The sequence below is a fragment of the Salmo salar genome, chromosome ssa01 (genome assembly GCF_905237065.1).
Source record: "Salmo salar chromosome ssa01, Ssal_v3.1, whole genome shotgun sequence".
NCBI lineage: Eukaryota > Metazoa > Chordata > Actinopteri > Salmoniformes > Salmonidae > Salmo > Salmo salar.
Genome location: NC_059442.1, coordinates 87,038,948 through 87,053,356, shown reverse-complemented (window position 1 = coordinate 87,053,356; position 14,409 = coordinate 87,038,948). Strand labels below are relative to the sequence as shown.

Sequence of the window (14,409 nt, the reverse complement as noted above, 5' to 3'; positions counted from 1 at the left end):
CTGATTTAGTCAACTGCTCAAATGATACAAGGCCATACGTGAGTCTTTTACAAGACACCATCACTGGGCATTGTCATATGTAACATGTAATATCATAACACAACAGATTAGATCAATTGGAATGACACTCTCACTCACAGGTTTGAATATCGGTGACTGTGGCTAGGGGGAGACAGGGAGGGGAGGGTGAATGGAGGGGAGTCCAGTGGAATAGGGTATGGGAAAGGGAAGTGAGGGTGAATGGAGGGGAGTCCAGTGGAATAGGGTATGGGAAAGGGAAGTGAGGGTGAATGGAGGGGAGTCCAGTGGAATAGGGTATGGGAAGGGGAGGTGAGGGTGAATGGAGGGGAGTCCAGTGGTATGGGAAGGGGAGGTGAGGGTGAATGGAGGGGAGTCCAGTGGTATGGGAAGGGGAGGTGAGGGTGAATGGAGGGGAGTCCAGTGGTATGGGAAGGGGAGGTGAAAGGGAAAAGCCTAGTGGAGCGGTGGAGCCCATGTAAATAGCAGTTTTCAGTAAGCATAGGCTCGAAGCGTTCCATTTCATGAGAGCAGCATTTATTCTTCAACTGGAAGCAATAAGCCCAATCAGTCCTCCATGACAACATAACAAATACCAGAGTAGACTAACAAGTCCGTAGTTTTGGGTTAAGCTCAGGTAAATCAATTAGATTCATCTATATTTCCATATTTTTAAGTCCTATTCTTATAGACCAAGGGGTATTAAATTAATTGGAATGACTGGAAATGTGACAGAATTTGGTTTTTAATTTAAATATATAATAATTGTATTATCTGTATTGAAGTAGAAAGCAATGGGTTAGAAGCCTACATAACCCATAAAGTAAAATGCAACATCCATTTATGGCCAGCTATGTAAACTCTAACATTGATTTATCCTGCAGTAGATGTTGTTTAATTGGTAATATACATTTTTGTCTTCTTCTAATGGAAAGTAATCCAAAAGTTACATTACTGATTACAATTATGGACACTAGTTACCATAACAGATTACATGTAGGAAGTAACCTACCCAACCCTGTCAGTGTGTATGCAGTGGTTGGATAATGTGAATATGATTGCTGTTGTGGAAGATACAGTTTGATGAGTCCTCTCTGCCCGCTGCATGAACCACACTTCAAACGCAGCTCTACCTACTTTCCCTTTCAGTAACAGTCAAATGAACCAACATAACTTTAATCCACACTAATCTCTCCCTCCAGTGTAGAGAGAGGATAGGGCCCTAGCAGTGCACTACACTATATAGGGAATAGGGTTCCATTTGGGATGCATAAATCTCCTATGGGCCCTGATCAAAAGTAGTGCACTATATAGGAAATAGGGACTCAGAGGATGTGTAGAACTGACAACACGTAAAACTAAATGATGTGTTAAGTTTTAATGATATATTCTCCAATGAGAAGAGGAGGCTGCGTGAGTCACTAACAACACAGGACAGAGTATTTAATGAGTGTTTATGAGCCTAACTGTGTCACGCTGTTTCAGAATAGAACTACACATGACTATTTAAACTGGAGGTTTTTAGACCTCTTATCTGTGCTACCTCTCCCTCTCTCTTTCTCTGTCTTTCTCTCTCTCCCTTTCTCTCTCTCTCTCTCTCTCTCTCTCTCTCTCTCTCTCCCTTTCTCTCTCTCTCTCTCTCTCCCTTTCTCTTTCTTTCTCTCCCTCTCCATCTCTCTTTCTCTCTCGCTCTCTTTCTCTCTCTCTCCCTCTCTCTTTCTCTCCTCTCTTTCTCTGTCTCTCTTTCTCTCCCTTTCTCTCTCTCCCTCTCCCTCTCTTTCTCTTTCTCTCTCGCTCTCTCTCGCTTTCTCTCTCTCCCCCTTGCGCTCTCTCTCTCTCTTTTTTCCTCTATCTCTCTCGCTCTCTCTTCCTCACCCTCTCTGTCTTTCTCTTTTTTCTCTCTCTCTCCCCCTCTCTCTCTCGCTTTCTCTCTCTCTTTTTTCTCTATCTCTCGCTCTCGCTCTCTCTCTCGCCATCTCTCTCTCTCTCTTTTTTTCTCTCTCTCTCTCTCTCTCTCTCTCTCTCTCTCTCTCTCTCTCTCTCTCTCTCGCCCTCTCTCTCTCTCAGACATGTTAAGGATATTACCATCAAAGGGTTCCTCCTCTCCTCTCCTAGCACAGCAACTGGCTGGTCGCTGCTCAAACTCACTGCTGCTCAGCACTTATGCCTTACATCTAACACACGCTGTTATCACAGAGCCTTCACAGAGCTGGTGGAGGTGTTTTGTTCAGAACATCAGCAGGCCCTCACACAGGACTCTGATTGTGTGCGTGTGTGTGTAAAGGTGTTTTATATTCAGTCAGAACTCCGATAGTACTAGAAACTCCTCTGTTGTAAAACTGTTGGCTGATTCAAGTGTCCTAACAGTTTGGTGTGATAGCGTTTGTTTGATCTGCATGGATCTGAATATCGCTGACTTTTGTCATGTTGCCAAAAGAAGAAGTGCTGACTGAGCTGAATCTTAATGATCCACATCTGTTTGAACAATCTTTAAACATGAGAACTTATGTTGTCTTTTTCATCTCTTCCACAGCTAACTCCAGTCTTCTGGGAGGCGGTGGAGGTGAGTGCTTGTCCTCCTTATTTTGGGGGGAATTTTCATGGCGCTGCCCATGCTGTTCACACTGACGCCCACGCCCACACACACACACTCCTCATCTCCCCATCGTAATAAAACAAAGTCGTCCTATCATTAGTCCTATACCATAGACATGTCTGTCTAATAGACCTAGATATTTATTTATTCATTAGTATACCGTGGACTGTAGTGTCTGTTTCTCTCGGAGTGCTTCCGTTAAATGGGACTGAATGCATTAGTGCCAACACATCAGAGCGAAGCATTACACGGGGTGCGGTAACCATGCAGACTGACTGTGCCATGTCATGGCCAGACGTGGTGGTCGTTACTTTACTGGCCTGTCCAGGCCTGTTATTATCAAAGCAGCTGAGGAAATCTGAGGCGGCCGACCGTGGCTAGGGAGAGACGGGAAGAGAGGGGTGAAGGGAGGGGAGTCCAGTGGAATGGGGAGGGGAGGTGAAAGGGAGGAGCCTAGTGGAGCGGGGTAGCCTAACACAAACCCAGGGGTTCCTCTTTTGGAAAATCTGTCACTTCCCCTGACATGATTGATATAATGGTTCCTTGGTATATTGGGCGGGGGGAGTTGGGCTTGAAGTATCATCCTAATTAGCTGTGGAATTCTGATCTGTGGGTTGAAGGGGGAATCTATGGTATCTAGCAGTCGTACGAAGATGAAAACAAGGTCATTTCTTCAGCTTCATGTCATATCTGTTATCTGACTGTTTATCCAACTGTGTTTGGGTGTTTGCAGACATCTCTCTCTCTCTACACTCTTATATGATATATCCTGGTTCTTTATTTATCCCATCTCAGGCAGGCAGGCAGGCAGACAGACAGACAGACAGACAGACAGACAGACAGACAGACAGACAGACAGACAGACAGACAGACAGACAGACAGACAGACAGACAGACAGACAGACAGACAGACAGACAGTTAGTTAGTTCTTGCTATAAATAATTGATGAGCTGAAACCCTACCCACGTCTAATCACACTATGTCCCAAGTGGCTCTCATCTTATCTGATACATGGTTAGACCTCGTCCCTCAGCAGCCATATTGCGTCGCCTCAGTGTGCAGTTCTCCAGATCTTTAGCTAGTGACAGAGAGAGACCTTTAGCAACACGTTAATCAAGGGTAATGTGTGTGTGTGTGCCTGTGTGCGTTTGCATGCGTGCGAGTGATTGGGATCAGAGGTCAGAAAAATGTATCTCCGTAACCAAAGTGGACTCACTCAAGCACTTCTCAATGATGTCTAATGTAACACTAAACATTGGCTTCTTGATTGCCATGTCTCTGCTCCTCTTCACCTCACAATTATGTTTTACATAACCAATGTATGTTGCAATCGCTGCTTTGGTTAAGTTTCCCTGGCACTGTTTCCAAATGCATTTGTGATACAAATCCCATTTAGCATTTGTGGCACAAATCCCATTCAAGTCATGGGACTGATATTACAATTTTTCGCGCATCATGTTCAAATCATCTATAATCAATTGTAGATACTTTTGATGATTTGGACATGATGCGCAAAACAAGCTAAAACAAGCGACCTCGGCGGTCGGCGTCGCCAGTCTTCTAGCCATCATCGATCCACTTTTCATTTTCCATTTGTTTTGTGTTGTCTTCCCATACACCTGGTTTTAATTCCCTCATTACATGTTGTGTATTTAACCCTCTGTTCCCCACATGTCCTTGTCTGGAATTGTTTGTTGTAAGTGCTTGTGCACATTATGCTGGTGTGTGACGGGTTTTGTACCCATTTGATTTATTGTTCTGTTAACGGTGGGTTTTATTATTAAACTGCGCCATTGTAAATCAGTTTTTGCTCTCCTGCGCCTGACTTCTCTGCCGCCAGTACGCACCCCTTACACCATGACTTGAATGAGATTTGTGCCACAAGACATTAAAACGTAATTCAACAATATTCAAAAATGGGTTGAACTGAGAAGGAAATGACAAAATGTATTAGAAAATGCATTAATTTGCCCAAGGTTATCATAAGACATGAACAAAATGCATCAGTGATTTGTATTTTCTTTAAACTTTCTGAAGATGCAACAGCACAGGAATGCCCCTGTCTGTGTGTGCGCGTTTGTCTACCACTTTGTCTAGCCGTTAGCGGTGATGCTAATGTAATGACAACTATCTAGCCGTTAGCGATGATGCTAATGTAATGACAGCTGTCTAGCCGTTAGCGGTGATGCTAATGTAATGACAACTATCTAGCCATTAGCGATGATGCTAATGTAATGACAACTGTCTAGCCGTTAGCGATTATGCTAATGTAATGATTACTGTCTAGCCGTTAGCGATGATGCTAATGTAATGACAACTGTCTAGCCGTTAGCAATGATGCTAATGTAATGGCAACTGTCTAGCCGTTAGCAATGATGCTAATGTAATGACAACTGTCTTCTGATAGATTGAAAGTTCCCCAAAACCTTCTCAATTAAATGTTACATTGATTACAAAGTGGCCTATCCCTACCTGGCAAAATTATATCATGATTATTTTAATTAATCCAGTGGCAATTTGATTTGCAAACTCTGCAATCACATGTGTGCTACAGAAACATCGCTAACCAAACAACGGTCTCTGGCTTGTGCTCAGTTGAATTAAAGGGTAACTACACCCCCAAAAATCTACATTTGTTCGATTTTTTCCAGACCTCAAAAGTGGTCTCCTGATGTGGTTTAAGAATTGTTGTGGACTTAGAACATCCAATTATGTAATTTCTTTATAAAAAAGAAAGTGTAATTTTTTGTTGTTGTGAAAACCTGGGGAAAAAAGTACAATTAAAACCTGGAAAAACTAAACGGAAAAAATGCAATATGGGAAAAAACGGAATCAGGCAGAACATTTTATGAATTTTATACGGAAAAAACACGTTTTGCATATGTAACATTTTATTTTACATGTGAAATGTTGGTTTTGGAACAAGTTTCACGTAGCTATTTTTCACATGATATTTCACAGGTGATGGATGCCCTGCAAACAAAAATGAGTTGTTAGGATGTCCCCGGAACTTCACGCAGTGTTTTTAACATATATATTTGACATACATGACTACATTGTGTATGTTTATTTATACCCTAATTATTATTCCACATATCCTCACCTGGGATTTGAACCCTCAACCTCTTGGTTCAAGGCATTCTGATCTTCCTGTTACGCCACCATGTCTGTGTCAATAACAGATTTCACCTGTATTCACAACACTTTGGACTTCAAAGTAAATCTCAGCTTTGTTAAAAATACACTGAAGAAAAACTATTATATTTATCATAGTGATTCAGGAGTATCATTAAAACAGAATAATATATCGTCCCAAAACATTATTTAGACAACTATACAGAAAACCCTCAAACTGCTTAAATAAGTAAATGAAATCAATGATGAGAGAATAGTCAGAATAACTGATACCTAAAATAGCAGTGCAGACGGCACTCTTTTGCTAGGCGTGGAGATGTATTGTAGGTAATGATTGTGTAGGGGACTTCACCGAATGCCACAAACTTTGTGGGGCAGCAGAAAGCTTGGCGTACCCCAAATGTAGAGGTTGTGACTTCAAATCTCAGGTGGCATCATATTGAGAAGTCAGCACTAAGTAATCATGTCAAATGTAATCATATTGATTAAGGATGTGTACACAATTTTAACTGAACAGTGTACCACTTACCTTAAAACCCCCATACCATGAAAAACTTTCATGTAAAAAATCTAACTCTCACATGTGGAATTGCATTTTCACATGTGAAAAACATTCACATGTTGTCATGTGTAGTGTCATGGTAGCACATGTTGTCATGTGTAGTGTCATGGTATTACATGTTGTCATGTGTAGTGTCATGGTATCACATGTTGTCATGTGTAGTGTCATGGTATCACATGTTGTCATGTGTAGTGTCATGGTATTACATGTTGTCATGTGTAGTGTCATGGTAGCACATGTTGTCATGTGTAGTGTCATGGTATCACATGTTGTCATGTGTAGTGTCATGGTATCACATGTTGCTATGTGTAGTGTCATGGTATCACATGTTGTCATGTGTAGTGTCATGGTAGCACATGTTGTCATGTGTAGTGTCATGGTATCACATGTTGTCATGTGTAGTGTCATGGTATCACATGTTGCTATGTGTAGTGTCATGGTATCACATGTTGTCATGTGTAGTGTCATGGTATCACATGTTGTCATGTGTAGTGTCATGGTATCACATGTTGTCATGTGTAGTGTCACGGTATCACATGTTGTCATGTGTAGTGTCACGGTATCACATGTTGTCATGTGTAGTGTCACGGTAGCACATGTTGTCATGTGTAGTGTCATGGTATCACATGTTGTCATGTGTAGTGTCATGGTATCACATGTTGTCAGGGTATCACATGTTGTCATGTGTAGTGTCATGGTATCACATGTTGTCATGTGTAGTGTCATGGTATCACATGTTGTCATGTGTAGTGTCATGGTATCACATGTTGTCATGTGTAGTGTCATGGTATCACATGTTGAAATGTTGCATCCTCATGTTGTCACAATTATTTCACGAGATCATGTTTTCACGTGTTCAAATGTGTAGTTTCATGTCGTCACATGTTACTTTTACGTTTCACATTAACTTCCCATGAGATCTCATGTGAAATTCATGTGGTTCTTCATGTGAGGTTTCTTTAATAGCTTGAGTCAGGAGGCCTAAAGGCTACATACTGTTGTCTTCACTAATTGCCTTCCCCTGATGTTACTCCTCATAAATAAACCAATCAACTGACACAATCTAAGCCAATTAACCTTGCTAAAATATGACAATAAGACAGTTGGTTCTTTGCCTAGTGTACAATATGCGTAGGAACACTTTGTTTTTGTCTGACTCCTGACTACTACAGTATGTTAAAGGCAGGAAGAGTCGTGTAGACTAATTCTTCTTCTTCTTCCTACCATTTCTGGTCCAGGATCTATTGTTGAAGGTTGAGGTGGTAGTAGAAATCTGTTTGAGTGGTGAGGAATCTAGGTTATCTGACTGGCTCTGCCTCTAGAATAATGTTTTCTTAAAACAAAGCGCTCTATCTTCTCTTGTTTATCTGTGTGTGGCCTACACACTGGCTTTATCTGGCACTCTCTTTATCATTCTGAGGTGGCTGCTATGTAAACCTGTTTTCTTTACTCTCATTCTCTCTCTATCTCTCACCTCTCTCTCTCTCTCTCTCTCTTGATTACCCTGTCCTCCTATCATCTAGCATGTGAAGTCGTGAGTTCGACCTCCTGCCATGACTGTGTGTGTGTGTGTGTGTGTGTGTGTGTGTGTGTGTGTGTGTGTGTGTGTGTGTGTGTGTGTGTGTGTGTGTGTGTGTGTGTGTGTGTGTGTGTGTGTGTGTGTGATATGTAAGCATGGATCCATGGGTGTGCTCTTGCTCGTCTTATAAAAGGCTCCTCTTATCTTAGACCTATCCAGACCAGACTGGGTGCTGTGAGTGGAGGCTCAGGTTCACAGCTGGCAGGATGATCTATCACTATTATACTGGACCTTACCTAGCTCACCAGAGGCTTGGTGTGTGGTCTCAGCTCTAGTTAGTGTTGTTGTCTATCAAATTGTATAGACTACTACTTGCTCTCTCTTCTCTCTCCTCTGACAACGGCCCAACTCACACTGGCACAAGCACATGACATGCACACACAGAGGAGCAGGTGGTTGGATAGTTCTTTAATGGTTTTGTCTGGATGAACTTTTGTCAAAATGAACGTTTTGTAGCAGGTTAGGAGACCTAATGTAGCAGGTTAGGAGAACTAATGTAGCAGGTTAGGATAATTATGTTAAGGTTAGGAAAAGTTTAGGGTTAGCTAAAATGACCCCCCAAAAAACTTTTGATGTCAATTTGACAAATTTGACAAAAGCTGTATGCCATCTAGACATGTTCCTCTCAAACAATGTGGAAGTGCACCTAGAATATTAGCTGTTAAAGATATATATATTAAACAGCAGCACAATATAACGTTAACACTGTAGTCATCTCCTTCACATTTTGTAAGACCTTTGAAAACTGAATTTAAGACATTTTAAGACTTATTAAGGCCTTTCAATCATAAAAATATATTTAAAATTACAACTTTTTAAGGACCCGCAGACACCCTGTCATCATTATTCCCACATTTGTAAATGTTAGTTACCTAGCTATTCACACATTTATAAACATTCACATATTTTAAAGTATGTAATAATGAATAATGATTCATATTTAATAATGATTCATAATGATGTACTAATCATTAGTTAAGTATTTTTGCATGGCTTCAGCTAAAGTGTGAGATATTTATACTTTATAAATACTTTATACATTTTTTGAATTTCTTACAAAAAAGATTGTTCCTTAAGGTCGCAAAATGGCCGCTAAAACATATCAATGGTTAAACAATAAGCACACAATACAGAAGATGTTTAAGAAAATGAATTGAACATAAGTGGCAGGGACTTTTCTACCAAAACCAAAGTGTGGATTGCAGGCACTCCTTAGAGCAGTCTAATCTCGTTTAACCCAGAATTTAAATCTTTTGTAATTTGGTCAGCTGCGTAATTAAGTTCTGGGTCCATACCAGTTAGAACTTCCCACGTGGGGCCAGTACAAAAAAAAAAAAAAAATGCATGAAATGAAATGAAATGTATGCATTCACTACTGTAAGTCGCTCTGGATAAGAGCATCTGCTAAATGACTAAAATGTAAATGTAATGTAGAAATGGGGAGTTCCGGTTTGTGAAGTCTCCACCCTCAGCCAAAGCCCCCCACCCTTATGCTAATTTCACCACACGCGCAAATCAGTCGAAGTTTAAGCACCGCCTTCGCCCAATCCTGGTACATCCTAATAATCTGTGACAAAAACACAAACACTGGTACTTCTGTTGATCTTTATCCTATACATTCCATCCCGTTGCCACAGATTCTTCAGTTTACGCGCAGACTGTCTAAGAGAGATTAAGAGAGGTCCATAGACGAGTTAAGGAAACAAATATCTGAATACGTTATTTCGCTGAAATATCCTATTACGTTTAAATGAAGTTGAAAATAGTCTGCGGTTAAAAGACTGAAGCACTGGAAGCAGAAGCGCTATACATGAAACATTTCCACCTCAGTCACATCAGCAGTAATGAAGGAATAGAAAACGGTCTGGTCCGGCCAGCTGGTGTGTAGGCTATAATACATCTCCCTGATTACTATTAAGTAATCCTTTATAAATGCTTTATTACGTGGAGTTATTATAAAGTGCAGCAGCTCTACTGTATATTAAACTGGGTGGGATTGCCAATTACTAATAATGATATGTTTCTAAGTGTTTAGGTTTAGCAGTTCATTTGCTGTTATACTCCGTTGGGATACTTGTGTTGTCGTTTGTTGTTGTTGATGTTAGAACAGCGCTTTATTGCAGCAGAGATTGCCCTCTCTCTCATCTTTCTTCTCTCTCTCTCAATTCAATTCAAGGGGCTTTATTGGCATGGGAAACATGTGTTAACATTGCCGAAGCAAGTGAAAATAGTCTGTGGTTAAAAGACTGAAGCACTGGAAGCAGACTAAATACTCTCTCTCTCTCTCTCTCTCTCTCTCTCTCTCTATATATATATATATATATATATATATATATATATATATATTATATATCACAGTCTTCAACAAGTTTAGGCTTTTTGTTTTTGACCAAATAACAGTGGTGTTTTGCGTGAGTAACAGGTAGTCTCAGCTGAAATTTTACAGTACATGAGATTAACACTAATCCCTGATAGTGAGATGTTTCGTCCCAAATGGCACCCTATTCCCTATATAAGGCCCATTAGGCGTTGGTCAAAAGCAGTACACTATAAAGGGAATAGGGTGCCATTTGGAATGTAACCACGGTAAATGAAGCAGTTGAGAACAGTGAGTAATTATGAACGCTATGGGGTCTCTGATGTGTCACCACCGCATAGCTGATAGGCTGGATGCATGTTGACACTGCCCCTGAGGACCTCAGCTAGTGTAAGCAATATGCATATCTTTAGCTCTTCCTCTCTCTCTCTTTCTCTTTCGCTCCATCTTTCTGTCTCTCTCCCTCATCTCTCTCTCTCTCTCTCTCTCTCTCTCTCTCTCTTGCTCACACACACACACACACACACACACACACACACACACACACACACACACACACACACACACACACACACACACACACACACACACACACACACACACACAGCTTTATTTTCGTGACATTTCAGGACTTTTTGGGGAGTCAAAATGTTTGCCCATTAAAAATCATATTTTCCCTAACCATAACCTTAACCCCAAAACCCTAAACCTAACTCTTAAACTTAAAATAGTACTTAAAACATTTCAGACATGAAAAAAGTCCTGACTTAAAAAAAAAAAAGTGATTGTTTTCCTAACTTGTCAGGATATTCAGGTGAATTGTTAGGACATTAGGGTCCTGAAAAGTTAGGAAAACAAGTACTCACACACAAACCATCACTCCCTCTCTCCCTTTTCTCTCCCCCTCTATCTCTCTATCCCTCTAACTCTCTCTTATGCACACATATGCCTGTCTTTCTCTCTGTGTGAATGTGAATCCACAATGTACCCATTTCATTTCTTCATGCCACAAACCAAGACGGAAGTGACCATCTAGTAGAATATAATGATACTGGTATGTAAAGCTTTCTCCCTATACACAACCTAGTCTCTTCATATAGCAACACTGTACCGCAGACTGGGTGTCTCCCAAACTCTACCCTATTTCCATAGGTCCCTGGTCAAAAGTAGTGCACTACATAGGGAATAGGGTGCAATTTGAGACACAGCCCCAGAGATCAAGCGATGTCATTGACTAGATAATGACATGGTTGCCGCAGGCGACATGGTAGCCACCAGCTTGATTTATATGTTGGGACAGGGATGAATGATTCATAGACTGAAACTGATAGAGAACGATAGAGAGAGAGAGAGAGAGAGAGAGAGAGAGAGAGAGAGAGAGAGAGAGAGAGAGAGAGAGAGAGATAGAGAGAGGGGGGGGGAGACACACACATATACTGAGAATGGTCCTCTGTAGAGCACTTGGTAGATCATGGTGCTTGCAATGCCTGGATAGTGGCTTCTATTCCCAGGACCAACAATAATACAAAAAAATGTATGCATGACTGTTAGTCGCTTTGGATTAAAACTGATGCTAAAATGAGGAGAGAGAGAGACACAGCGACCTTACCTAGGGTGTGAGACACTATCTCTCCTTTCCTCAGGGCTAGTCTCTCAACCCTCACTTATTCCGGTGGGTCATGTTCGTGATTTGATTGTACATTGTGTGTTTAGCTGGCATCATGAGTTCAATATTAGCCATGCTCAACAGTGTTACTGTAAATAAAAGTCAACCAACCTGCATTTTTTCAGCTTTTCCCTCCCTCCCTCCCTCCCTCCCTCCCTCCCTCCCTCCCTCCCTCCCTCCCTCCCTCCCTCCCTCCCTCCCTCCCTCCCTCCCTCCCTCCCTCCCTCCCTCTTTGTCATTCTCTCTCTCTGTAGCCCTTTCCCTCTGTCTCCTACTCTCCCCCTCTCCCTCCCTCCCTTCCTCTTCACTATGACACAACACTAACCCTACATAGGGAGCTGAGTGTTGTAGGGTGAAATGAATGGCCTGATCATTCTGCATCAATTAGCTCATCCATCATCACTGATTGGGGAGGGGAAGGATGGAGGAGAGAGAGAGGGAGGAGTAGGAGAGAGAAAGGGGGTAGAGAAAGAGAGTATGAGAGAACACGACAAATAAAATAAAAAGAGAGAGAGAGATGGAGAGAGAGAGAGATAGTCCTTCCCAAGGCCTCCCTGCGGCGCCAGTGGCAGCAGAAGACAGAGAAGGTAATAAGGAGAAGCTTTCATGCTGAAATAGTGTTCGCCATGATGTGAGACCCCAGCCCTGCTACAACGACCTTGCCTTGCTAATTCCAAGGGAATGTCCTTTAGTTCGAAAACTCTTCATCTACATAATGATTTAGTGGAATGGCTTGAAAGCATTGATTATTATTTCCTAATGGAATGACAGATGGGGATGTTTCTGTACAGGTCGAGTTAGGTATATAGGTTTACTATGCTGAACAAAAATATAAAAGCAACATGTAACAATTTCAAAGATTTTACTGAGTTACAGTTCATATGAGGAAATCAATCAATTGAAATAAATTCATTAGGCCCTAATCTATGTATTTCACATGACTGGGTAGGGGCACAGCCAATCAGAATGACATTTTCCCGACAAAAGGGCTTTATTACAGACAGAAATAGTCCTCAGTTTCATCAACTGTCCTGGTGGCTGGTCTCAGACGATCCTGCAATGGAAGAAGCCGGATGTGGAGGTCCTGGGCTGGCGTGGTTAAACGTGGTCTGCGGTTGTGAGACCAGTTGGGTATACTGCCATGTTCTCTAAAACAATGTTGGAGGTGGCTTATGGTAGAGAAATTAACATTCAATTCCCTGGCAACAGCTCTGGTGGACATTACTGCAGTCAATATGCCAATTGCACGCTCTCTCAAAACTTGAGACATTTGTGGCATTGTGTTGTGTGACAAAACTGCAAATTTTGAGTGGCATTTTAAAGTCCCTAGCACAAGGTCGAGACAGTATAATGATCATGCTGTTTAATCAGCTTCTTGATATGCCACACCTGTCAGGTGGATGGATGTGTAAAAAGTCAAGGGGTATGAATATAGATTGTAGTTTGTGGGGATAAAAGTTCAAACAAACTGGGCACAGACGTCTATTTCACATTGGTTCGACGGAAACAACGTTGATTCAACCAGTGTGTGCCCAGTGGGCACTATCGTGAAGTCACCCTTCTGCACCGGTCATGGCTAGAAGGGATATAGTTTATGTCAAAGTGATGTCAAACTCCCGCGAGAGTTTGAAAATCCTCGACTCTGCTGAAGTTGGCCACGTTAGCTACTGACGGCGACATAGTGATACAAGGCTGCCCAGTGGGAAGCAACTGCCATCAGCAAGCAACTCAATATAACACTGGTGCCCTGGTCATTCGCATCAGTATGTCGTTGTGCATCCTGAGGCCAGTAACAATAGCTATTTAGCATGTCACTGTGACATCCAGATGGTGACCAATATTACACATTATTTCTCCCTCCCTCACCCATCCATATAAACATAACTTTCTCCACAATGTTTAATTAATACCTGGCTTTTGTTGCCTGCTAGCCAGCAAAACTACCTAATTAACTAGCAATATCGGGTGGGTAGGTTTGTTCGAAGTCTGAATTCAGAGCGTGACGTCACTTTGACATACACAGTGTCCCTTCTAGCCATGACCCTCTGCACCAGGGAACAACTCCAGCCATTGATCAAAGTAACAGTGACAACAGTAGGCCTATAGTGTGTCATTGACAGAGATGCCTACTCAGAGAGCAATAGTCATGAGCACTAACCTAAATACACTAAATCGATTTAAATTGGACTTCAAAAACACACAGACATCAAAGGACATGCCGGTATAAACCAGATCAGAAAGTAGAGAGTAGATAAATAAACTACAGAGAGGAATGAATTTGTTTATTCAAACAGCCTTTTACATATTCCCTCGAGTCTCTGTGAAGTGAAAATGTACAGTATATATCACTGACAGGAGGCCTGGAGAGTGAATGACTTGCCATAGATAGTAATGCTGATTGTTAACAGTTTTATTTGTATCCCATGCCGACGCCAGCACCCCAGTACCCTTCAGGAGAGATACTGTAAACCCTGAGTGATTAATTATATAGAAGAGTACTGAGGGGGAGACGCGGTGGGGGGACAGGGGGAGACG

At 41.7% G+C, this 14,409-nt stretch overlaps 1 protein-coding gene across 2 annotated transcripts in view; it reads left to right on the top strand.

Moving 5' to 3' along the window:
* The window catches only part of macrod2 (mono-ADP ribosylhydrolase 2), a 1,144,633-nt gene that overhangs the window by 295,009 nt on the left and 835,215 nt on the right, over window positions 1–14,409 (top strand). For both annotated transcript variants that reach the window (XM_014207733.2, XM_014207725.2), the window contains exon 4: window positions 2,552–2,581. In XM_014207733.2, coding sequence (XP_014063208.1) covers window positions 2,552–2,581 — 30 coding nt within the window. The remainder of the gene's footprint in view (window positions 1–2,551; window positions 2,582–14,409) is intronic.